Here is a 25,717-nt window from a genome sequence, read left to right as displayed (position 1 = left end):
CTTCTGGTGGACCTCCTTCCTGTTCTCGAACTTCCAACTAATCATCTGTAATACCCACAAAATCTCTTATTTGTAGGACATGAGGTGAGGTGAAATTCCCGGACAGCACAAGTGGTATTACAGCACTCTTATTTGGCTGTTTACTTGTAGACATCAGTACAGTGACTTGTACTAAGTATTTTCATTCTAAAAAACAACACAGAGTCATTACACTGATGTAAGTAGTTTAGTTCTGTAGTGAAAACTAAATGTGATAGTGTTATTTTTTTGGCTTAGAAATATGGAGTTCACAGCAAAATATTATGTGAAATGTTTGTTCAACAAGGTCCAATTAAGAGAAGTCCAACTAAATAAAAGAAAATCTAGGAAATAATGCAAATAACACTGCGGCATAAAATCAGTACAACATTTATTCATGTCAATTTATTAAATATGTAAAGACAAGGAAAGAAGAGAAAAAACAACCTTAGCCGTGTAATACGTGCCTCACACTCCATAAGAAAATCCTCTTAAATCTGCATGTACATGTTTAAACCTTTACAGCTCTTGGCTAATCTTACTGTGGAACCAAAGAAAGAGTGTGATTGTGTCTTGTGATTTGAAATGAATACACATTCAGATCTACACATGCAGAAAGGTTTTGGGGCTGTCACTTACTGGGGCCACAGGAATGAAGATTTGGTATTAATGGCTATAAGAATGACAAGTTATTGTATTCTGAACATAATGAGTGACCTTTAGCTGCTTTTTATGTATCTGACTGAAATAATTAAATTCAACAGCATGTTTCTATGACAATGGTAGTTTTGAGGACACTTTCTTTAAAACACAATATGTTTTAGGGCAAAATAAACAACGTGTAAAAATGCAAAAAAAAATGCAAAAAAAAAAAAAAAAATTATATATATTATATATATGTGAAATTACATTAGCCTAAACATATTTATTTAATCATATAATTGGCAAAGAAACAGCTCATTTAAAAAAGGAAATATACAAAAAGATACAAATGTGTTTTTATAGTATTAAAGCTTTTAAATCAATGTAACTGATATATAAACATTATTGTCTTAGAATAGTTCTAATTTCATTGAAAAATCCACATTGTATAGACACACTTAAAGAGAAGAGTGATAATCCTTTATTTCCTTCCATCATTTCTTTCTTCTACTCATATTTTCAAGTTCCTTCTGTACTAGATGTGTTTCTGCTGTTGATTCTGAAAGCTAAAGAAAATATGTTAAATCACTTTGCGCAACAGAATTTTGCCAACACGTCATTTATAGACTATCATTTTTATTATTAGATTTAGCCTATATATTTTTCAAGCTGTGGTGGCTTTCAGCATTATATTCATTCAACACTCACCATATCAAGAAGAACCTCAATCTTTAGCCTGAGCAGATTATTCTCCTCCTCTAACTGTAGATTCCTCTTCTTCAGGCGCTGTACCTCTCTTCCAGATACATTACCTCCTGACTCTGTGATTGACATAAAGACATTCATTACATTCTTTAAACAGGCAACTAACTGTCATTGGATTAAATTAGTCTGTTTATTGTAGGAAGCCATACCTGAGATCCACTGGCCATCTTCAAATTTAAAGCTCTGGCTGCCAAGATTCATCATTGGGTATCCATATTCCAGACCTAATTCAATCTCCCGTGTTGACCGATCCAACTGACAAAAACAATCAATTATGGTTTGGCCTCTGAATACATATTGGTTTATATGAAAAGCATCTTACCAACAGAAACTTGTACTTACTGTATGTAGATTGGAAAGGGAAGCAGACTTCCGAGGAGGGGTTTTCTTGGGACTAAAAGTGTTGCCAAACAATGGCATTTTGAATTAAAAGTCCAACCTGCTTCAACACAAAATATAATACAGCACGTGTTAGTTTTTAGCATTAATCGCTGTAGCCAACATATGAAGACTGTCCAGATCACGCTCTAATTACAAATATGCAGTTAATCAAACCAAAGGCAATTAATCTTAATGTATAAATGACTCGGATAACAAGGAAAGACTAACGTTATCTTCGAGAGACTATTACTGTCAGCAAGTAACAAGCAAGCAGCTAGTTATAAATATATTTATTATTAAATATACAGACAGAGCACAACTGCTTTTGGAAAATAAATGTATGCATAACGTAAAAAGCTTACACTGCTGCTTCTCCTCACTATTGTTTCAACGATATTTCTAAAGCCAAAGACATGTGTAAACAAAAGGCTAATTCCGGGGGGAGCCTAGCAACGCCGGAAGCTCAAATTTACAAGTTAAAAGTACCTTTCCAAAAAAATCTAAAATGAATAAATATGGGACATTTTTAAACGTTTTAGGGGTAAATTTTCGAAAAACAACAATGCATAATATTTTGACCACGGATATGATTCAGTATATTATAAACATTCTTGAGAAGCCTTCCCAGTAAGCTAGGAGGCTTTATTATTATTATTATTAATAAATGTTCATGTGATATTTCTCATTTTTATTTAAATGATTTAACACAATACTTCCCTATAACATAAATTATAAAAAGTATGATATAAATATATAATATTAAAGCTATATAAACAAAAGCTCTTGAAACCAGATACTTACAGACGTAACGTTACCTGAATTAAATATAATTTAAATTAAATTAAACTGTCAACATTTATTTTTCTTTATTTTATTTAATAAAAGCAAAAGGGGTTTGCTTTATGAAAGAGTTGTCAAGTTTTTGTAAAAAACAAACAAAAAACACCCAGGCCCCTAGTGGCTGAATGCTCCACTTTGAACAAAAAAGATCCATCTCTCTGCCTTGCAGCCTTTAGGACCTCACAGTCTGGACGGTTTAGTTAAACTTGAGCGCAACTTAAGGCGCACATGTTCTGTCCGTTGATTTGGGGCAGGCGAATGAATTAAAAGTATGGTTTTGAAGGAATAAAACACCCAAACCTTTTACCTGACATTTCAAGGAATTTATTGCTTTAACAAACAGTTCCTGGTTGAAGAGAAGATCTAAAGTCTTAGGTGGGTTGACTGTCCTCCCAGCAAGCCTCTGTTTTAGCTTGCTACTTAGCCGATTTTTTAAATGAAGACTAACTTGTATTTAACATATTAACAATAAAGTTTTAATATTCTAGTTTTCGTTTTATCCTGTGGTATTTTAAAATAATAATTACTAAGGTAAAGAATTCTTTAGACGCGACCTCGCTGCAGCAGTTCGGCAAACGTAGCTTGCTAATTGGCTACCAGGAGAATTGTGAAGAGATTTTTATACGATACGCCGCAGAAAATGCCCGTTAGAATTTAATTATAAATTATTAAACTCTGGAAATATGTTTTAGATGTTTGTTGGTACTGTTTTGTGCCTGTATATAAAACTCGTCATTGATATTAATCGGTGTAAACAAACCTGAAGTTGACAGCATTAGCGGGCTAGCCGAGCGCTAGCTAGCATTAAAGCTAACCCGAACCCGTGCAAGTTAACTTTCTCATTAATGTGTTACTCTGACAGTTCCTTTCAACATTAAGTCGGTAAAAAGGTGTTATATGTTCTAAATTATAATGAGGAGTATTTCAAGTATCGCTGAAGGATTCGAGTTAGTTGTTTTTGATATCTGAAGTCCGGAGAGAGTTGCGTTTGGTGGGTGTTTTTCTTAGGCGAGCTCGGGGATATGCTCTTACTTGCTTATCTCACATTTTAGGCCTTAGACATTATATTTCTGTAATACATACTGTTTGTGCATATAATTATGTTTTAGTTGCCATCGTTGTGCATAATTAAGTCTATAAAAGTTATTGTCTTTTCGTGACTAATTAATGCTTAATGATTCACTTGCTAATTAGAATGATGAAAACACATATAACTGAAATGTTTTCATGTAACATTTTGTCTTTTGGGTTTTATAACACCACATAGTAATTGTATGTTTTGCCCCTACAAAACGTTTTTTTTTTATTTATTTTGTTATACCATACATTTTTCCCCTTATAATGGTTATTTGTTCTTTTTGTGATGGGTTACAGCTATGGATCCAGAACGACAGAAGCGCAAGGAAGAAATTCAGAAAGCTTTGGGGTTTATTCAGTAAGTTTGTAGATTTTTGTGCTGCTCTTTTCTTCTCTTTTGCTCTATGTTGATGTGTTTATCATTCCAAAATTGCTAAATGTATTTGTCTTTTTACCATAGGTCATCTTTGCCTTTCCCTGAACCTGAAGGATATGAGGTATGATTTATATGTAGTATCTCTGAAGAAAAATGCCCCACCTAGACAATTCATATTTATTGAATTTCATGATCTTAATTTAAATGGAAAGTCTCTTCCTTTCTTCTGCAGGCATTCCTGACTCAGCTAGTTTGTAATTTGCTGGATGAAGGTAATGCAGTGTATCGTGATGGAGAGTGGAGACAGGCAGCAGTCCATTACGGCGAGGGTGTGAATGTAGCTCGCTATGCTCAGTCTGAAGCACTGGTCATTCCTCCTGAGTTGTTAGAGAGTCTTTATGTGAACCGGGCAGCTGCACATTATAGTCTGGTAAGTCTGCACGATTTTTATTTGACAATTGGGTGACATTTATATCTGTCGTTTAAATAGAAAGTTACCTTTGACAAGAAATGCAACAAGCAATCAGCACAGTGAGCTTGAGAGTTATCACCAAAATAAAACAAAATGTAATAAATCCTTATTATCCTCAAATCGTCAATTACAAATAACTGCATCATCACACAATCGGATATTCTGTTGAATTGTAATTTTTATGATACTGCTAGAAAACGTTTTTATTCAGAAACATGCTTGCATGGAATATTTCAAAATGAATCGCGTGAATGTATTTTAGATTTTCTATCTTATGTTAAGTTGAAATGTTTTATATAATAATGTCAATTTTATGGATGATACTGACCTTTTTGTTTGCCATGTAAATAGCCATGATGCTAACATGGTGCAAACAAACATCACACAATCGGTGTGTGCATTTCAGCAGAATATGGTGACAACTGGCCGGGTTGCAAAACATATGACATACAAAACCAACAAAATTTAATGTCAAGCACAGACACAGACAGTGATTGTGGCATTGTCACAGCAGCCATTAAATGAATGTAACCAGACTGTAATAAACTTAAGGTTTGTAAAAAAATTGAACTATTATGCAGAATTACAGCAAATGTGCATAATAGTCGCTGAGATGGTAAATTGTCAGATCGATCAGTAATTCTGCATAAAGAATAAAATCGGTTGGCACAAATGACTTACCCAAAACAGCAGACAATTCCAGTAGTAAAGTTTTAGCTTCTTGGTTGATGCTGTGATCCAGGGGTATCACTTATAATATGGTTGCGTTGGGTTGAAATGCTTTCAAAAGCTTTGGCTTTCTGCACCATATTAAGCTCTGGTGTAGTTCTTCCTTTGCTGATTTACTACAGCTTTTTTTTAAAAGTTAATCTTGAAAACGGCGTGGATAATACATTTGCAACAATGTCCTCTTCACTAATATTACGTTTTCCATAGTGAATAACGCTAGCTATTTTATCAGCGTTTTTTTTTTTTTTTTCCAGATCATGGTTCCCCACAGCGGAACATGTCATAAACTTAGACCCCACCCATTTAGATGGACAATATGTTTGGTCAATTTTCCTGTATTTTTAAATTAGTCTCTCATTGACTTGCTATTGCTGGCCCTCTGTAATTTCATAACTGGAACACCAATTGGAGAACTGAAAGCATTAGGCGGAAAAATTCTAATATGGAAAAAAATGGGCATCTACACACCACGGACTGAATCTGCATATTTTTAGGGTTTATTTTCTCAAAAAGATTTAGATGTTTATTGTCAATTTATGAATTCCAAATGTAACTAATGACTTATTTAAAAAGTTTTTACTTTTTAAACTATTATTAAAAATTAGATTTTTTTTTTTTAGTACACAATAGTTTAGGCCCCTGATGGTTCCCCTCTTGAATTCAGTATGTGCAAATGATCATGCAGTACAGAATTTTTCTGCAAATCAAACTCTTCTGTTGTCTTTTATGTTTAGGGAGAGTATGATCGAGGAGTGCAGGACTGTGACAGCGCACTGTGTGTGTCGGAGGGCAGTCGCAGGGCACTCTACAGAAAGGCACTTTGTCTGAGGGAGCTGGGCCGACTCAGAGAGGCTTATGAGTGTGGCACTGGATGCCTATTAACTGCTCCTCACGTATGTATTCATATGCAGAAGCAATGGAACGTTGATCTACAATTTATATTTTTTATTCACTACTGTGTAAAAGTTTGGGGTCATTAATTTTTTTTTTTAAATAAGTTCTTTTCAGCAAGGATGTGTTAAATTGATTAAAAGTGACAGTAAAGACATTTATAATGTTACATAAGATTTCTATTTCAAATGAATGCTATAGAACTTTATTTTCAAAGACTACTGAAAAAATATTCCACAAAAAATATTAAGCAGCACTGTTTTCAGCATTGATAATATCAAATAATGCTTCTTTTGATTTGAGCATCAGCATATTTAAATGATTTGTGAAGGTTCATGTGACACTATGTATGGATCCATCCAAAACTGTGAATTTAACTTGTGCGCAAAATTGGAATATCGCATAAAACATTTGTGAATAAAGCACTATTTCTATCCAGTGATTCAAGAGATCAAAATAGTCACTTCCTGATAACTGGCAGCAAATATCAATAGGAAAAATGTAAGCTGTTGCAGAAAGAGAAGCCACTGTTGCTCTTTGTTGTATATAGTAAATTACTTGCGCCTCAGAGCGTGCAGGAGGATGCTTACTGTTTGGTAACGCAGTCATTTAAGACAGTATTGGGAGGTAGTTAAACCAAACCACTTTGACAACAGCAGAATGACCAAAAGAACATTTCAGATGCTGTGCATCGAGATCGGTCTGCTGGTTAGTCCAGTTAACGCTGTCCCATCGTGCAGTCACATGACTTTTTTTGATGCACATCAAGACATATGTGACCCGCTCTGGCGAAATGAGTCGGAAGTCGCAACATTCTATTTTAAGATATGGGCCGATAATGTGGAAAAACAATGAATTTTTTTTAAGCTAATTTCAAAGAACAGACTTTCAAAAATAATCTCCCAAAGTTTCGCAGTCCAGATAATTGAGTAAAGGTATTTAAATTGCTATTAAATTTGACATGGTTTTACTAAATTCGCTAGAAATGAACTTCTCAACTCCTCTCCTCACTTAAGAGCATTTCCCGGTATCCCCTGAAATGTATCTGCTCTCCAAATATGGTGTTACACATTGTATAGAACCAATCAAACAGCTTAGAAATGTAAACACACTGACATAAACGCTGATTTTTATCAATGGGAAGCCCCGTTTCGACTATCTGTCCAGCCATCCTCCTGTCAGACTAGTGCGCGCTCTGTGTAAACAAGCTAGTAGATCTCCTCAGAAAGATTCAAGTTCAGTACTGTATAGTGTTAAGTGTAATGTAGTATACTGTGTGTAAGTTAGTTCTGTTTATTATTAATATTTGAGAAATGTCGCTGTCAAAAGAAAAAAAAGTGGCCAAAGCTTTAAACTCACTGGAGGCTGCTAACCTAAGCTCTACTGCTCTCACTCTCTCTCTCTTTCTCTCTCTCTCTCTCTCTCTCTCTCTCTCTCTCTCTCTCTCTCTCTCTCTCTCTCTCTCTCTCTCTCTCTCAAGCAAAAATGTAGCACCTCTGTTCAATCTTTCTGATTTTAGTAAATCTTTGTAAAAGTGCCTTAGAAAATATTAATTCAAATAAATACTTTAAAATATATATATATATATATATATATATATATATATATATATATATATATATATATATATATATATATATATATATATATATGTATATATGTATATATGTATATATGTATATATATATATATATGTATATATATATATATATATATATATATGTATAAATGTCTTTGGTCAAATTAAGCTGTAAAATAAATAGTTTATCCCCTTAAATGCAATGGATTTTGAAATGTATCAACAAAAAAACGGGCAAAAAACTTTAAAAGCGATTTTCTCAGGTTTTCAGTCGGAAAAAAAGGGCAGATGACCATAATTCAAATGGGTATATCTTTAAAACCATTCAAGGTATGACTTTGACTAGGATATCATTTTAAAGCTTATTGTCTCATCTTCCCATTGATACCAATTTATTGTCATCTTGCCATTTCCATCTAGCGTTTTTGTTTGTTTGTTTGTTTTTTGGCATATAAAAATAGGTGGATGGAACATAGCTACTGAAGACTGGAGTAACGGCTGCTGAAAAGTCAACTTTGCCTTGACAGGAATAAAATACATTTTTAAAATATATTAACATTGAAAGGTTATTTTAAATGGTAATATTTAACCTTTACTGTTTTACTGCTGATGTTGCAATTTTTACTGTATTTTTGATCAAATAAATGTAGCCTTACTGAGCATAAGACTTTTCTCAATTTTCCCTCAAATTAAAGAAATCTTACTGACTCCAAACTTTTGTATATTAGTGTATATAAATATATGTATAAAATATGCAGTTAGAAATGTTTATGCTTTATTTTGCAAATTCATGTAATGCTCATCTAACAACATTGTTTGCTTTATTTTACACAGGACAGGCAAGTCAGTGAGCTTGCTCAGGATCTAGCTAACAAACTTGGTTTGAAAATACGCAAAGCATACGTCAGCCCTCAGGTTTGTCTTTTAGATTAAATGATATTAGTTTTAAATATTGATAATTTTCTAATTTTATAGTTATACTTGTCCTAACATGGCACTTTTTTTTAATTTCAGCTTGATTCTACAACATCTGGGGGAGACAGCAATGGAGAAACTAATTCTCATACAGGAGAGGCAAGTTTTATAACAATTGGTCAATAAAGTAGTTAAATGTAGTATAAAATTGCTATTTTGTACAAATGCGAATTGCATGGTTTGGATTAAATTAACAAACCTCCTTGCTCTTTCTTTTCAGACCTCCTCAAATGGTCTTGAGTCTTTGACTGATATTGGATCAGGTATTTTAAATATAGCATATACATACAAGGGGTGTAACGGATCGTAGTTTAACCATCAGAGAGTGACAGTTTATCATTAGTATGTTTTTTTTTTTGTCTTGCCAATTTATACATTCAAGTTATTTTAAAACATTTCAGGGCAAGAAGAGCACTCATAATTGCGCGCACAAAATCGATTTCTCTTTCACGTCTTCTTGTGCTTGAATGGATATATACATACAAAATTATTTCAAAATGCCTGTCTTGGCTAGTATTCTCGTAAACACAGTCGCATATGTCTTAAGTGAATGTAAACAGAAAGAAATCGGATGTGTACTATTATATTGGATCTGTGCATTAGCTCTTAAAGTGACAGCAGCCTATAAATACCTGCTGCTGTTTGTTGCTAATGTTAATCAAACATCAAAAGACAGCTTTAACAAAGATTAATCTATATTTAATGTATACAGTGAACACTATGCAGTGTTTTTTTACATTTCATTAGTACTTTATTGTAATTTTGTTATATTGTATTTATCTATGCTTGCAGTAATTAGTGTATTTGTAATTCTTGTTTTTTACTGACTGTTTACTTGTCTTTAATAATGTTTGAACTTTTTGCTGATCCGAAAAAAGATCCGATCCGTGACTCAAAAACCGTAATATGATCCGAACTGTGAGTTTTGTGATCCGTTGCACCACTAATACATACATATGTGGTCATTCCGTGTCAACTCAACCAGATGTCCCTGGCTAAAAATGTTGATTTTGATCTTTTTTTTTCTGGTGAAAGAAATACATAAATGAAGAAAGTCAATATATTAAGTGTCACAGATGTATAATTACTGAGTTATCCATGACTTTATATAGGGGGGATCAAAATGACAATTTTCACCTGAGATTTGGAGGCCGATTACAGGGGGTAATATGACATTAGCAAGATGGCAGCATCATTATTCAATTTCTACACAGAGATTGATAATTCTTTTAGTAAAATCTGTTGACTCTAGCTATCTTTGTTGCATTATATGCCCTTGGTGACAGTTCAAAAACAGGAAAACACACTTCTTGTTTTTTGCCTGAAGTTTACATACCTGGAACTCAAGAACTGTTAAAGATAACTTAATATGCTTTTAGATTCTAGTTCTTAACAAACTTTTCTTTTGGTATATTACATTTTTTATGCCCAATATAGTTAATTTCCAGAGATATGGGGAATTCAGTGTGGCTCCATAAGTAAATTCGTAAATTGTACACATTTTTAGTGGTCAAACACTAAATGTGGGTCACTTTGCATACAGCTGATACTTTTTTCTTTTAAAAAGAAACAGCTGAAGAACAAATAATGTTTAAACTAGAAATGTATCTCGGTTTTTTTCTATCAACACATAGATAGAACATACCTGTCTGGAGTGCCATAAATGTTGTTTTTCCAAAGTTTGCTTGTCTGTAACACAAAAAGTATTACAGATACTTTTATCCTTCTAGTTTCTCATTCTTAATAAAATTTTATTTTGTAATCCTCATTTGTAAGACCCTGTATGGTTCAGTCCCATAGAAATGGGGATCTCAACGCGACTCCATGTCCAAATGGTTGAATTTTACCCATTTTAAATGGTTTAAAACCAAATGTGCATAACTTTTCAAACCGCTGATACTGTAAGAATGTCTGAAGAACAAATAATACTGAAACTAGAACTGTATCTTGTTTCTTTCTATCAAAACAATTGTTTGTCAGATATAACATCTGAGTGCAAAAAAAATATTTTTCTGAAGTTTGCATGTATTTAACTTAAGAAGTATTGAAGATATCTTAATATCATTTTAGAGTCTTGTTCCTGTAAAACATTTCTTTTGTCAACAGATTTTACTAATAGACCTACCAATATCTGTGTAAATAAAATGATGCTGAAATTTGGTTGATGTAACATGGAATGACCCTATAGCATTTAAAATTATGATTAAAAATCTATTACTTTATGAATATAATTATTAAGCATACAGTTGTAACAAAGTATGTGAACCACTTGCAGAAAATTTTATCAAAATAAGAGATCATACAGAATGCATGTTATTTTTTGTTTAGTACTGTCCTAAGATATTTTACATAAGATGTTTACATATAGTCCACGAGAAAAAAAAAAGCTGAATTTATTCAAATGGCTCCATTCATAAGTATGTGAACCATTGATTCTTAAAACTGTGTGTGGTTACCTGATGATCCACGACTGTTTTTATGTTTTGTGATGGTTGTTCATGAGTCTCTTGTTTGTCTTGAGCAGTTAAACTGAGCTCTGTTCTTTAGAAAAATCCTCCAGCTCCTGCAGACTCATCAGTTTTCAAGCATTTTTGAATATTTGAACCCTTTCCAGCATTGACTGTATGATTTTCAGATCCATTTTATCACACTGAGGACAACTGAGGGACTGATACACAAATATTAAAAAAGGTTCAAACATTCACTGATGCTCCACTGCTGGAAAGGGTTCAAAAATGCAAAAATGCTTGAAAACCGATGAATCTGCAGGACCTGGAGGAATTTTCTGAAGAACAGAGCTCAGTTCAACTGCTCAGAACAAACAAGAGACTCATGAACAACCATCACAAGACAAAAAAACAGTCATAGATCATCCAGGTAACCACACACAGTATTGAGAATCAATGGTTCACATACTTTTGAACTGGGTCATTTTCAAATTCAGCTATTGTTTTGTCTTGTGAACTAAATGTAAACATATTTTATGTAAAATGTCTTACTCAGGACAGTACTAAACAAAAAATAACATGCATTTTGTATGATCTCTCTTATTTTGTTAAAATGTTTCACATTTTCACAGATTCTGCAAGTGGTTTACGTACTTTTTCTTACAACTGTATGAATAGGTGAGTCAGTTTATTCATCTGTTTATCCCACAGACTTAACAAGTGCCCAATGCATCCCTGCCCCTCTGGCCACACCAATCCCAGTCAGTGATGACCCACAGATTCCCTCACAGAACCCTGTTGTGCCCCAAGACATGCCAGAAAGCCCAAGTCAGGAGCCGTCAGGGCGGGTGCCATACTCTGTGCCTGTATCTGAACACATGGGAGAATGTGTGATGAATGAGGACACCTCGTGTCTGGATACCTTGCTGGAAAGTATTCCCAAAGGAGCTGAGGTCAGCGTGGTGAGTGTAAATGGAGACCTGCAGGGAGGGACAGTTGGACGTTTTCACTCAATACTGGATTGATCAGTGTAAAAGTACCTAATATTTATTTCTCTCCATCAGAACCCAGTTCAGGGGGCCATTCCCACTAACCTACCAAACACTGCTGTGGGTTTGAGACCCCCATACTCTCCAGGCCTCCCAGCCTCCTCGGGTCAGCTGACGACTCCATTTTTCAACTCTGCTGTCAGTCCGCTTCCCCCACTGGAGCCCTTCTCAGTGCTAGGTCAAAGTGAAGCCTCTTCCCAGACGATGGACACCCTTGGCTCCTTCAGCTCTGGGGCTGGAGACACTGCAGGGAAGGGCGGGTCTGGATCACTGAGCACAGGAGGACTGGATTCCCTCTCTGAGTACACACTTCCTGGTGAGTGTCTTAACTGACTTTGTGTGTGATACTACTGTTCAAAAGTTTGGAAAAAAGTTTCTGAAAGAAATTCATACTTTTGGTGAGTAAGGATGCATTAACTTGATCAAAAGTGACAGTAAAGGCATTTATAACAGTACAAAATATTTCCATTTTAAAAATGCTGTTCTTTTTATTCATCAAAGAATAGAAAAAGTTTAATGGTTTCTATAAACATATCAATCAGCACATCTGTTATCAACATTAATAATAAGATGCTACATGTCAGCGCTGCCCATGAAGTTATTGGCTCCGATAAATAGGTTTCTGTTTTTACTGTATTTGATCGAATTAATGCAGCCTTGGTGAGCATAAGAGACTTCTTTCAAAAACTACTTTCTAAAAAATCTTACTAACACTAAACTTTTGAAAGTTAGTGTATCTGTATTTAAATAATGTAGAAAATTTCTTGACATGATGATAATTTGATATTGATAATTTGAGCATTTTTATACTATTAACGTTCCTTTCCTTACAAATCTTAGGTGGACGAATTTCTCACAGTTTCATCCCCAGTTTGCGTAATCATAATGCCGCCAGTCCAGTGAGTCTTAACTGCTCTGTTCTTCAGTCTTACCCATGAACTCAAAATAAATTTCTTTAAATGTTCATAAAAATGGTTCAAAATCACCTGGTCAGAGAACTGTCCTTTGCTTCCAGCAGAATGGCCCAGTTGGTACCAACCTTTCTCTGCTGTCACGAAACCCTTTGGCTGCAACACACGAGTTCAGACAAGCCTGTAATGCTTGCTACAGTCGCATAGGTACTGCACCCCTTAATGTGTGATTTGAAAAAAGTTACATATCGGAACCATTCCTAAACATGCCATACCTGTCTAAAAGAGGTGTATCTTTACTTAATTAGGGCCTCGGGTCATGGACTACCATTATCAGCCTGATGCAGCGCATCGCTGCAAGAGAGATGTGCTGCTCTGTCGCCTAAAATCCTCAGACGACCCCACCTGGAAAAGGGTGCGACCCCGTCCAGCTCGTAATAACTTTCTTGGGGCGTTTGTTCTCTGCAAAGGTATGGCTCTGTGTTATATATATATATTTTAATTCAGTGTTGGTTTTGTTATCAGTAATGTCAGATTTTTTTCTTCCCATTAAAAAAAAATATAGTAATTTCTAATTAATGTTGCTTTATAAAAATATATACATTATATTAATGCATAATTAAAATTGTTTTTTGTTATCATTCTGTTTTTCCAGAGGTACAAGAGCGTCAGGAGTGCCAGTATGGTGAAAACTGCACTTTTGCCTATTGCCAGGAGGAGATAGATGTGTGGACCCAAGAGAGGAAGGGAGCTCTAAGTCGTGAGCTTCTATTTGACCCTCTGGGCACCAATGAACGAAGGGCCCTCAGTGTCACCCGTCTCCTTCAGCTCCATATGGGCATGTTTATGTTCCTCTGTGAGGTAATGTGTGCCTTCATATTTAATACTTGTCTCATACCTAGAAATGATTCTTGTTTAGAAAGGCTAAGTTGTTAATCTGGCCCCTGCTTTCCTGTAGGAATGTTTTGACAGTAAGCCTCGTATCATTAGCAAACGAAGCAAAGAGAATCTCGCTGTGTGCTCCAACCTCACTGCACGACATCCCTTTGACGATAACAAGTGAGTCATCATCTCCCAACTTCTGTCATTTTTATTGTGACTTGGATCACTAATATGATTTCGCAGCACTAAAGTGGCCATTGCGTTATATCTCCTCTCATATGTTTGTCTCTTATAATGGCATCTATCCGGACAGGTGCCTGGTGCACGTGGTTCGCTCAGCAAACGTGCGCTACAGTAAAGTACGCCCTCTTCACCCACTCTGCCAGTTTGACGTGTGCCGCCATGAGGTGCGATATGGCTGCCAGCGGGAGGACAGTTGCTCCTTTGCACATTCAGTCATAGAACTCAAGTGTTGGGTACTTCAGCAGGACACAGGTACATAAGACATGCTATAATAACATTTGTAAGCATGCACACTGTTTTGCCTTATTATCCTTATTAAAGGGTTACTTCACGCAAAAATGTCGTTCCACACCCGTAAGACCTTTGTTCATCTTCGGAACACAAATTAAGATATTTTTAATGAAATCCAAGAGTTTTTTTTTTTAATCCTCAATAGAAGCAAAGAATTTACCACACTCAAGGTGCAGAAAAGTAGTAAAAACATTGTTAAAATAATGTGACTACAGTGGTTCAACCTTAATGTTATGAAGCAATGAGAATACCTATTCTTTTTGAAGGCAAAAACCAAACAAAAAGAACGACTTTATTCAACAAATTCATCTCTCCTCTGTCATTCTCCTATGGTGTTTATGTTGCAGCACTTCTAGGTTCTATGTCAAAACGCTGACTTATTATTGGCTGACGCTGTACACGTGAGCAGCACGACACATGAGTGTGATGCTGACGCAGGAGCCGGCTAAAACTGAGCCTGAACTAGGACGTAGAACCCAGAAGTGCTGCAAAGTAAACAGCATAGGACAATGATAGGGGAGAGATGAATTTGTTGAATATAGTCATTTTCGCTCACAAAAAGTATTCTCGTCGCTTCATAACATTAAGGTTGAACCACTGTAGTCATGTTGACAATTTTAACAATGTTTTTAATACTTTTCTGGACATTGAATGTGGTTATTTTGTTGTTTTCTAATGAGGATAAAAAAACTCTTGGATTTCATTGATATCTGTCAACATGAGGGTGAGTAAGTCATATTTCACTTCAGAATTAAAATTTTTGGGTGAACCTTTGTGAAGTTATTGTCGATGAAGATATTTTTGATGAAATCTAAGAGATTTCTGTGCCTCCATTGACGGTCTACGCAACTACCACTTTGACACTTCAAAAAGTTCAAGAGATTGTAAAACTAATACATAAGAATTGGTTTAGTCCAAATTTTCTGAAGAGACTCAATCACTTTATATGCTCCACAGATTTAATTTAGGCTTTTATTCACATATAAACATTTATCAACGCACACATCAGTTATGACAAACGGAAGCTCAGTCATTCTTACTTGACGTGCGAGAACGAATGAGGTTGATTCTTGTGTGTTATGCAGCATGTTTGAGCTTCCACAAGAACCAATGAGGTTTGCTCTCGTGTGGCAAGCAGGTTCGGTTGAGCTTCTGTTTATGTTTGCTGATCGATGTTAATATGTGAATAAAAATATTGGTAAATTGTTATTAGGGCTGAATGATATGACCTAAAATCAATATCTTGATTAATTGAACATTTTACATCGATTACAGTTAATGAATGATTTCCCCCCCAGGCCTCATAGTTCACTGACAAGGTTTGTACTGTAAATATGCTTGACTATTATATTTTTTCTTAATGAAAGAGTGCTCTGGCATAAGAGCTCACTTTCAGCAGTTATTTTATCTATGGTTCATAGCATTTCTTACAGATTCCTGCTTGTTGTAAATCAGATACAGATAAATTTGCACAGTACCAGTACATTTATTTGAATGCGTTAATGAGTGATTGCGTGTAAATTAGTCATACCATCTCTCTATTAATTGTGAAGCTGTGGGTTGTAAGTAGTTACTTCAAAAGTAGAAAATATATGCTATAACTTTTGGGTTTCTAAGGTACTTTAGTGATAAATCACAAGACAGCGTTGACAACGAGTTTCTGCGCTCCTCTCTGTGCGCGTAATCTTCACGTGATGTGCAGCTACTGTCTGTTTGAGTGTTTGTGTGCCACAATGCATCAGCGCAAGTAGCTCAATATAATAATACACATCCAATAGTTTAAATAAAATCACTTGAATGTCCAAACTGGCATTTTGACAAATTTTAGTGAAGACAAGTGAAAGTGATCTCACTTCAGGGCTCGGGGCTCACTGTCTGTATGTGTTGACTCAGCGTTTGAGTTCACCTCTGTGTTGCTTCCATGGCGCAGACTGGACGGGGTGGAGTCAGGTGACTACACGTGGTAGTATGTTTTTAAGGGGAAAATATTAACAGGATTAAAAACCCAAAATAACCAACATGGGAAAATTATGTTGGTTAGAGGTTCTGAATTTCGGTTTCGATTACTTTTCCAGCCCTAATTGTGACAATATTTTACAATATTACTGATTTTACTGTATTTTTTAACAAATAAATGTTGTCCTCATGATCATATACTTTTCAAAACTAAAAAAAAAAAAAAATCTCAACCCCAACTTTTTGTAGTGTAGGGCATTACTGTCACTTTCGGTGCCGCTTTTGCCCCACGCCCCGGTTTATCACTTGTCTTTGATTCAGACAATTGAAAGCTGAGAGTAAAAATAAGCTGCATGATGATTTATTTATTTTATTTTTTTGTGCTTATTTCTTACCTGTCAGGCATTACCCATGAGGAGATGGTGCAGGAGTCAAAGAGACACTGGCACCGATTGGAACAGAATGCACAGAGACAGAAGGTGAGGCTTTGATAAAGAATGCCACTGTGCTGTCTCACAAACGCTCATCATTGCTGAAATCTAGTCCTTTCATTTGATTGCTTTTTGTTGGTTCAAGTCGGATTTACAAAACAAATCTTTCTTTCTTCACTGCCATCTTCAGCCCATGCTCGGGCCACACCAGCCCAGCGGGAGCAGCAGTAACAGCAGTGCTGTCAGCGGCAGCGCTGTGGTCTCTGGAGGGGTGGGAGGAGACTGCATCGGTGGCGGAAGCACAGGGGGAGGAGGTGGAGGAGGACTTGTAGGATGCGGTCGAGGGCGCGGCCTGAATCTGAAGATGAAGTTTGTGTGTGGACAGTGTTGGAGGGAGGGCCAGGTCAATGAGCCAGACAAGTCTTTGAAGTACTGCACTGCTAAAGCCAGGCACAGGTTAGCTTCTCTTATTCAAGAAAGCATCATCTTACCGCCAGGATGCTCATCAAAAATTAACGTGCCTACAATGTTTACTGGAACAGTTGTAATGTGACTGCTTTTATTAGACACAGTAGACCGCATCTTTGCTGATGGTTCTTGGTGTTATGGTATAATGCTTCTTTCTGCTTTGTCCGTTCTTTCCAGCTGGACAAAAGAGCGCAGGGTGTTGCTAGTGAAATCATTTGAGAAGAAAAAGTGGGTGGTAGTGCGGCCGCTGCCTTTTTCCCGTACCTACCCCCAACAATATGATGTAAGTCAGTCCTTTGTTGATTAAATTATTGTGACAGCAAACAGAAACTGTTTTGTCAGGTTCTTCAGCAGGTTGGAATTTTTGCTGCAGTGCTCTTCTTATGATGTTAATGTTTTTGATAATGGAAGTTCTTATGCCTATGGTTAGTTATGAAGAGATAAAGGCTGCATTCGAAATCGCATACTTCCCTACTATATAGTAGGCCAAAAACAGTATGTGACAAAAGAAGCATGTCCGAATTCACAGTACTCATAAAAGAGTAGGCAAAAAGTCCCTGGATGACCTACTACTTTTGGCGAGATTCTGAAGCATGCATACGATGGACACTTTAATGAGGCCATGGGAGAGGATTTGTGAATGGCACTGAAGCAATGTGACTGACTCTGGTAGGTCACATGATAATGACAACATGGTGAATGTAGTGCGTCTGGATTACGTTCATATTATATAGTACATACTTTTTTAGAAGAATACCTACTCAAAAGAGAATGTGATTTCGGTGCAGCTATAGTATCTATCAGCAACAATTCAGTGTATTATGTGGTGATTCTGTTCAGACAGAGATAAATTGTTGAATACATATTTCCAGTAAATATCTTAATATCATTGTAATTATTAGGGCTGGGTATCATTACAAATTTCCTAATTTGATTCTGATTCACAAGGTCTTAATTTGATATCCTACAGATTAATTTGTCAAAATTTCATGTACATTTACATTTTTTCTTAAGGGAGAAAACTTTTCCCAAACTAATGCTGGTTTTAATAACCTATACAAGGGATGCACTTGGTACATTACAATAATATTAAAGGTTAAAATTAACAAAAAAGCTTGAATCAATTCAAATGCTATTTATTTTTAGATAGATCTGAGATGTATACAAACATGTTTTTTATTCTAATTTGTGTTGAAATATAATCATTTAAATGGTGGCTGCCATAGCTAGTTTTCATGACAGATTTAACAACTTTGAAAACTGAGACTTTTCTTATCAAAAGTAACAAAGCACATTATTGGATGGCAGGCACGCTACAAATAATATTTAGTTTAACTTGTGCATCTACTGAAAACAGCATAGACTAAAAAAATAGCTACTTGTGATAAAACCGATAGTATATTAAAATAAAAATCGGTTAAATCTGGAAATTTTCAACCCAGTCCTCATAATTATCATAATTAAGTAAAATCTTGGGTGTGTCAGCCAATAATGTTTTGGAAATTATAATGTTATAGCCCCCCCTCAGCAATTTTTGTTAATTTTCTAGCTCAGATTTAATGAAGCATTAATATGGAGTGTTTAAACCCTGGAAGAGTTGCCAGCAAACATAGCTTCAAATGAACTGTGAAGAGTTGGACCATTGTTTCCATTTTAAAATTACTTACTCTAAATGAATTGAGAAATTTGAGTGTTGTAACGTAATCTATCCATTTGTGCTTGCAGATGTGTGTTCATGTCATGAAACAGAAGAAGTGCCACTATATTGGGAACTGTTCTTTTGCACACAGTTTGGAGGAGAGGGATGTGTGGACCTATATGAAAAACAACAGCTGTGAGAATCCACTTCCTTCAACTAAATGATTCAGAGCTTAAGTTAACAAAAGCATTTTTTTTTGTGTGTGGGTGTGGTCCAGTGATGTTAGTGATGAATTTAACATGAGCTGTGTATCTTTCTGTGAAGTGAGAGACATGCAACAAATGTACGAGATGTGGCTATCATTGACCAATCAGAACCGGCGTGCAGATGGCACCCTCATGACTCCACCCCCAGAGGAAAAACAGATCGCCATGCCAACTGACTATTCTGAGTCAATGGTGGGTGGCTGCAGAGGAAAATGATTTGTTTTTTTGTGTGATTAAGTGGCCTCAAAATGGAAAGCTCTTATTCTTATTGTTTTTAAACCGCATATATCTTTTATCAGCATCCCTTAACTTATCATCCATGGTGTGAACGGGCCTTTATTGTTCTTTCTGACAGGTTGGGCGACGGATGTCTGGTGGTGGAGGGGATCTGTGACCTGGGCCGAGAGTGTGCAGTTACAGGCGGTCTGGATGAGTCTTCCTGTTCAGATATCAGCTTCAAAGGCCCTTCCCCACTCTTTCAGTGCCACTCTGGGAAGTACGAAGCTCTGTTGCCCTTCAAGGCAAGAGCGCCTGACTATAGGACTAACACAGTGATTGTTGCCACATACACACACACCACATGCTATTTCACTCATTATCAAACACATGCGCCCACTCACTGACATGACACTTGGCACAGGCTCGTAGGGTGTCATGTATGTGAGTGCACACTGGTACTTATACAGCTAACTCAAGTAAGGGCAGTTTTTACGTTCCTTAAACACATTTATGAGGAGTTGATTATCTGTTTCCATAGTGCTTTTTAAACTCAAACCCAAAACTGACTGGTTCTCCCTGTATCAAATCAAAGCACCTGTCATGAAGGCCACTCATGTTTCAGTCAAGTATGTGGTGTCAGATTGATTTTGTCTGAAGTTATGAAGTGGTGCTTAACTCTGTGTTCCTGCCATATTGGTAGAAGAGTTTGAATGTACAGCCAAAAGTGGCCATTTACAAGAAATTTGAGATTTGTTCAGATGTCGAATGTATTTAATACACCAAGGCAATTGATTTTGGACTAAGTAAGTAAAAACAACCCCAACAACACCTGTGTGGATGCTTGCATAATGCCAGTCACAGATCTTGCACTGACATGCACTCATTTCCTCATTCTTTTGGATTGCACTGAGTGACAGTTTGGCAGTGCTTGATAAAGAGTAGGATAGAATGCACATGAGGGCTGTTTGCAGTCTGGAGTGATCTGACAATTTGGATTGAAACACTTTGTATTTTTTTTTTTTGTTGCTTTGAGTGATTGATGGTTGAAATATGCTCCCGTGTTTGTCTCGTTCGAGCTATTAGATTGGGATTTTAAGTGCGTAATCTATAAAACCTTAATATGCTACTTGGAAACTCCTGTTCACCACAGTTCAACACGGGCTAGTTGCTAATTCGTTTAAAGTTTCATATTAGGAGCATGAACGGAGACACATTAGCAAGAAAATAGGCAAAAGAGTTCTACTTGCCCTGTCTATGCCTAGTTATATTCAAAATATACTGTCAAGACATGCAGTGCTACCCTTAGTATGCCTTGTCCTTACTTTCAGTGGACATGATATATATATAAATATATATACACAAACACACACACACAAATATATCTACTATATTGGCATACTACTAATGATTATTGATAACTTAGCAGTTAAGCTTAATTAAGTATAACCTTACCTTGTATTGATTACATAGAACTTCTTGTTATTAAGCTATGCTATATGACATGTATTGCTGATTAGATGGTTAGTGTTTTTTTTTCTTCTTATGAGTCACTACAGAAGTGTCTGTTTTGTGAGGTCTAGATGAGAATCTGCTGCCCCAAACTGCCTATAAATTCCTGAAATGGTTTGTTGTTTAAAAAAGAGAGAGAAAAGAATCAAGTTTGTACCTTGTTGCATTGAACTTCAGGGTTTAAATGACATGTGAAGGAGCAGATTTGGGCCTGGTAGCAGATTCCAGCTGGTGTGGAGATTGAGAGGGACGTTCTGAAGTGACCTAGTACGCTTTACCGAGGGATCATATTATTACTACTGCTATTATTATGATGATGATATTGTCATTATGACTACTTCTATCTTCCTATATGCTATTGATATATGTATATGTTAATTGCTATGTATAACACTTTAAATATATGTATCCATGTATGAATATAATACTTAACAGTGAATTATGTCCATGTATGCTTAGTGAGCTGTCCAGAATAGAGGAATTGAGATCCTAGGGTAGTTATCTGTCTTTTTTTCTTTAACCTAAACACAATGAAAAGCAAGCGGCACCATTAACATATAGTGTCATGCTTTTGCTGTTTTAGTTAGTTTTCTGAAACTTTGGATCTCTTTTAAGGGGGTTTATAAAGTGGTTGTAGTAAAGAGACATCTTTAAAAAAAAAAAAACTACATGCCTTAGCAAATTCCCTCTGCACCATATTCCTGATTGTTTTATTAGATTCTCATAGTGCTATACTGTGCCGGAACACAAAGCATACATGGATATTTATGTTTGTCTGCATAGCGCCTTATACATTTATATACGATTATAAATACCTTAACAAATAATCCTACTCTTTCAGTATAATGATATATATACACCGTTAGGCAACTTGTTTAAGGAAATAGGGGAGGGAAGTGTATCATAATTGTTCTCTGACAATGGTTTTGCACGTAACTCGCATTTAAAATATTCTGAGGAGCATGATCATGCTAGATCATGGCAGAGCTGAGGTAGTGTGCATAACCGTAGAGATAAAGAGAACACAACCTGAGAACAATGAGGCTCAGTTAACAGTCTCTCTTGCTCAAATATGGGATGGAGTTGGCAATCATTCATATTCATATTCATATCAAAGGGTTAGTACTGCTGGCCATTGATTATCTGAAGGCTGCAGTAATGGTCATCCTCATTTTCCATTTGAGTTTATTTTATCACAGAACTGGAACGTTCTGGGCTTTCTGGATGGAAACCAAGGAAGATTGCCCATTTTAAAATGACCTTTGTTTTTCATACTTTCTGGATGGAGTATAAAACAGAAATATGTTCATCACAATCCATGTTCGGCCTAAAAAGACAATATGGGATTTAGCAAATGTTGGATTATATTGGTTGAGACATTTCTGTTAAGATGGCTTTATTTTTCACCTGCATAGATAAAAATCAGGGGTTTGAAAAAATGAAAAGGTAAAACAACAATGCCTCTTTTTGTACTGTATTTTTACATTTGTTTGTTTGGTTTCTCCTTTTTCTCCCTGGTTGGAAGTGATATATTGATCACAGTGGACCAAATCTCATGAAAGTGTTTAACAATAAATAGACTGTTTTAGAAAATGTGTGATATTTTATTGCTTTGTATTGAATTCCTTTTAAAGACGTTAAATCAAACTTCCAAGTTGTGACTTCCAACATGTTAGCTCATTCATTTTAGTTGTTCCTAACTTGAAATGTTTAAGTACACATTCATACATTTAACTTAAAATTATCACAAAACCTCAACATAAACATTTTTATTAGTGTAAACTTACAAGCAATTCAGAAATGTTAACAATAGCATAGTATAGTACTTGCTGAACGAGTACAGCAAAGCATTTAACATTCTCGTTCTCAAACCAAGCCGCAAGCACCCCTTGTCACCATGATCATGATTAGCATAAAATATTAATCACCGCTAAATCCCCCACTTAACATTAATCTTGTGCAAAAAACAAAACATAATTCATTTTAGCATTTACTCTCCCTTACGAGTGCCGTTGGCAAAGCAGGGAAACAGAAATACCAGCCCAGTTTCAGTTAAACTTAAGTTTGCCTAAATTAAAAGATTTAAGTTCATAAAACTCAAAACAGTGAAACAGTTCAATTTACTTAAAATGCCTCAGTTGTGTAAACTTGAAAGAAAAAGAAAGTTCTAAAGTTTGTCCTAAACAAACCAATGAATTATTTTGAGTGTTAGGGTTTACAGTGTGGGAATGGATTACAAATATTGATGACTCATCCTGCACTACATATAAACTGCTCAAAAAAATTAAAGGAGCACTTTTTAATAGCATTAAGTCAGTTAAACTCCTGAGATGTTGATTTGGTCAGTTAAGTAGCAGAGGGGGTTGTTAATCAGTTTTGGCTGCTTTGGTGTTAATGAAATTAACTAGATGGGCAACAATAAGACGACCCCCAAAACAGGAATGGTTTTACAGATTTTTCCCTCATTTTTTCTGACTGACTGTTTACTAGTTTTGCATTTGGCTACGGTCAGTGTCACTATTGGTTGCATGAGGCGATACCTGGATCAAATGTGTTTTCAAAGTGTTCCTTTAATTTTTTTGAGCAGTGTATTTTGTCCAATCAATGTTCCTTCCCCCAATTCATAGGTTTCACATGGTGACACACCTTTAACCTGGAGGGCAAAACAAGGCTTTCCTCCATTGCCTACCAGTTAATTTTACCAGATTTGTACTAAGCACTCATATAGTAAGTGATATTAAAAGACCAAATTCAATATACTTATTGATGATGCATACTATGTACAAGCAAGAAGATGAGCCCCTAGAACAGGGCTGTCCAAACTCAGTCCTGGAGGGCCATTGTCCTGCAGAGTTTAGCTCCAACTTGCCTCAACACACCTGCCTGGAAGTTTCTAAGCCCAGTAAGACCTTGATTAGTTGGTTCAGGTGTGCTTAATTGGGGTTTGAGCTAAACTTTCCAGGACAGTGGCCCTCCAGGAGCAAGATTGGACAACCCTGCCCGAACATAAATGTTGTGTTTTCCATGTTAAAGGATTAGTCCACTTTCAAATAAAATTTTCCTGATAATTTATTCACCCCCATGTCATCCAAGATGTTCATGTCTTTCTTTCTTCAGTCAAAAAGAAATGAATGTTTTTGATGAAAACATTCCAGGATTATCCTCCTTATAGTGGACTTCAATGGCCTCCAAACAGTTGAAGGTCAAAATTACAGTTTCAGTGCAGCTTCAAAGGGCTTTAGACGATACCAGACGAGGAATAAGGGTCTTATCTAGCGAAACAATCGGTCATTTTCGAAAAAAATACAACTGTATATGCTTTATAAACACAAATGATCGCACTTGCACGTGCTTCTGCCAAAACCGCACTTTCGTATTCTTCAAAAAGAAGTTGAATAAGTTGTAAGGCATAGGACATACAGCATAAGCTTTTTGAAGAATACGAAAGTGCGGTTTTGGCAGAAGCATGTGCAAGGCGATCATTTGTGTTTTTAAAGCATCAACAGTTGTATTTTTTTCCGAAAATGACCGATCGTTTCGCTAGATAAGACCCTTATTCCTCATCAGGTATCGTTTAAAGCCCTTTGAAGCTGCACTGAAACTGTAATTTTGACCTTCAACTGTTTGGAGGCCATTGAAGTCCACTATAAGAATAATAATCCTGTTTTCATCAAAAACCTTAATTTCTTTTTGACTGAAGAAAGAAAGACATGAACATGTTGGATGACATGGGGGTGAGTAAATTATCAGGAAATATTTATGTGAAAGTGAACTAATCCTTTAAGCATTTTAGAATGTCCAGTTGTTTTTAGTGAATTGAAATACATGCAACACAAGTGCCCAAAACTAGAATTTTGTTGACATATTTATCTTTTTGTGCTTATCTAAATATCCGCGGCTTGAAATAGATGGAAAATTGACGGCTGTGCTGTAGTTCTACATCTGTGGCCAAAAGTATTCAGTGACATACGTTTTATGCTTCACAAAGTTGTTTTGTGCATCAGTTGTTGCGATGTCTATTCACATTGGCCCTGGCACAACATGACCAGCTAACATCATTTCACTAATCATATCATCAGCACATGGGAAAGTGTGAAGTCCGGTGAAATCAGTACATTTCTGATTTTATAATAAGAGCAAACAGGACTGGAGGGAAGACGTGCTTCCAATAACTGTGTTCTCCAAAGAAAACATGCAGCCATCATTGCCTTGCATCAAAATGGCCTCATATATGCAGAGAATATTGCACCTGAAAGAACCATTTACCAGATCATCAAAAAAACGTCAAGGAGAGAGGTTTAACTGCAGTGAAGAAGGCTTCAGGACATTCCAGAGTGTCCAGCAAGCACCAGAATGTCTCCTTCTGAGGAGTCAGCTATGGATTCATGTCTCCACCAGCACAGAGTTTGCTCAATATTGGCAGCAGGTGGTTGTGAGTGCAGACTTTTGGAAAACGGCCTGGTGTCAAGAAGGGCAGCAAAGAAGCCACTTCTCTCCATGAAAAACATCATGGACAGACTGAAATTCTGCAGGAAATACAAGGATCGGACAATAGAAGCCTAGTGCAAAGTTATTTTCTCAGATACAATTTTTGGGACATTGAAAAATCCAGAGAAGAAAAGATGAGTGCTACTATGAGTCCTGTCTTGTGCCAACAGTGA

At 36.1% G+C, this 25,717-nt stretch overlaps 2 protein-coding genes across 7 annotated transcripts; one reads left to right on the top strand and one right to left on the bottom strand.

Moving 5' to 3' along the window:
• Nucleotides 1–470: 470 nt before the first annotated feature.
• cby1 (chibby 1, beta catenin antagonist) lies at nucleotides 471–12,422 on the bottom strand. Of its 5 annotated transcripts, XM_067368792.1 has the most exons (7): nucleotides 12,291–12,422; nucleotides 12,115–12,172; nucleotides 10,391–10,434; nucleotides 1,768–1,864; nucleotides 1,575–1,680; nucleotides 1,369–1,481; nucleotides 471–1,226 (listed from the first exon to the last, which is right to left on the bottom strand). In XM_067368792.1, exons 4-7 carry the CDS (start codon nucleotides 1,843–1,845, stop codon nucleotides 1,155–1,157), a joined length of 369 nt encoding a protein of 122 aa, XP_067224893.1. In that variant the 5' UTR covers nucleotides 1,846–1,864; nucleotides 10,391–10,434; nucleotides 12,115–12,172; nucleotides 12,291–12,422; the 3' UTR covers nucleotides 471–1,154. The 5 variants fall into 5 exon arrangements, with proteins under 5 accessions (XP_067224893.1, XP_067224892.1, XP_067224891.1 ...); XM_067368791.1 differs by lacking the exon at nucleotides 10,391–10,434 and having other exon boundaries at nucleotides 1,768–1,867; XM_067368790.1 differs by lacking the exons at nucleotides 10,391–10,434; nucleotides 12,115–12,172; nucleotides 12,291–12,422 and adding an exon at nucleotides 2,169–2,257.
• zc3h7bb (zinc finger CCCH-type containing 7Bb) lies at nucleotides 2,832–24,107 on the top strand. Of its 2 annotated transcripts, none has more exons than XM_067368789.1 (22): nucleotides 2,832–3,021; nucleotides 4,021–4,081; nucleotides 4,184–4,220; nucleotides 4,332–4,529; nucleotides 6,035–6,193; nucleotides 8,605–8,685; nucleotides 8,785–8,844; nucleotides 8,966–9,008; nucleotides 11,904–12,154; nucleotides 12,257–12,557; nucleotides 13,082–13,140; nucleotides 13,260–13,359; nucleotides 13,461–13,622; nucleotides 13,808–14,013; nucleotides 14,111–14,211; nucleotides 14,348–14,529; nucleotides 16,927–17,003; nucleotides 17,146–17,411; nucleotides 17,601–17,706; nucleotides 19,149–19,257; nucleotides 19,387–19,520; nucleotides 19,684–24,107. In XM_067368789.1, the coding sequence occupies exons 2-22, from the start codon at nucleotides 4,023–4,025 to the stop codon at nucleotides 19,720–19,722; spliced, it is 2,730 nt and encodes a 909-aa protein (XP_067224890.1). In that variant the 5' UTR covers nucleotides 2,832–3,021; nucleotides 4,021–4,022; the 3' UTR covers nucleotides 19,723–24,107. The 2 variants fall into 2 exon arrangements, with proteins under 2 accessions (XP_067224890.1, XP_067224889.1); XM_067368788.1 differs by having other exon boundaries at nucleotides 13,257–13,359.
• The last annotated feature ends 1,610 nt before the right edge of the window (nucleotides 24,108–25,717 follow it).

The sequence above is a fragment of the Chanodichthys erythropterus genome, chromosome 19, assembly GCF_024489055.1.
Source record: "Chanodichthys erythropterus isolate Z2021 chromosome 19, ASM2448905v1, whole genome shotgun sequence".
Classification (NCBI taxonomy): Eukaryota; Metazoa; Chordata; class Actinopteri; order Cypriniformes; family Xenocyprididae; genus Chanodichthys; species Chanodichthys erythropterus.
The sequence above is the reverse complement of the archived record's forward strand: the minus strand, read 5'-3'. Positions and strand labels throughout refer to the sequence as shown.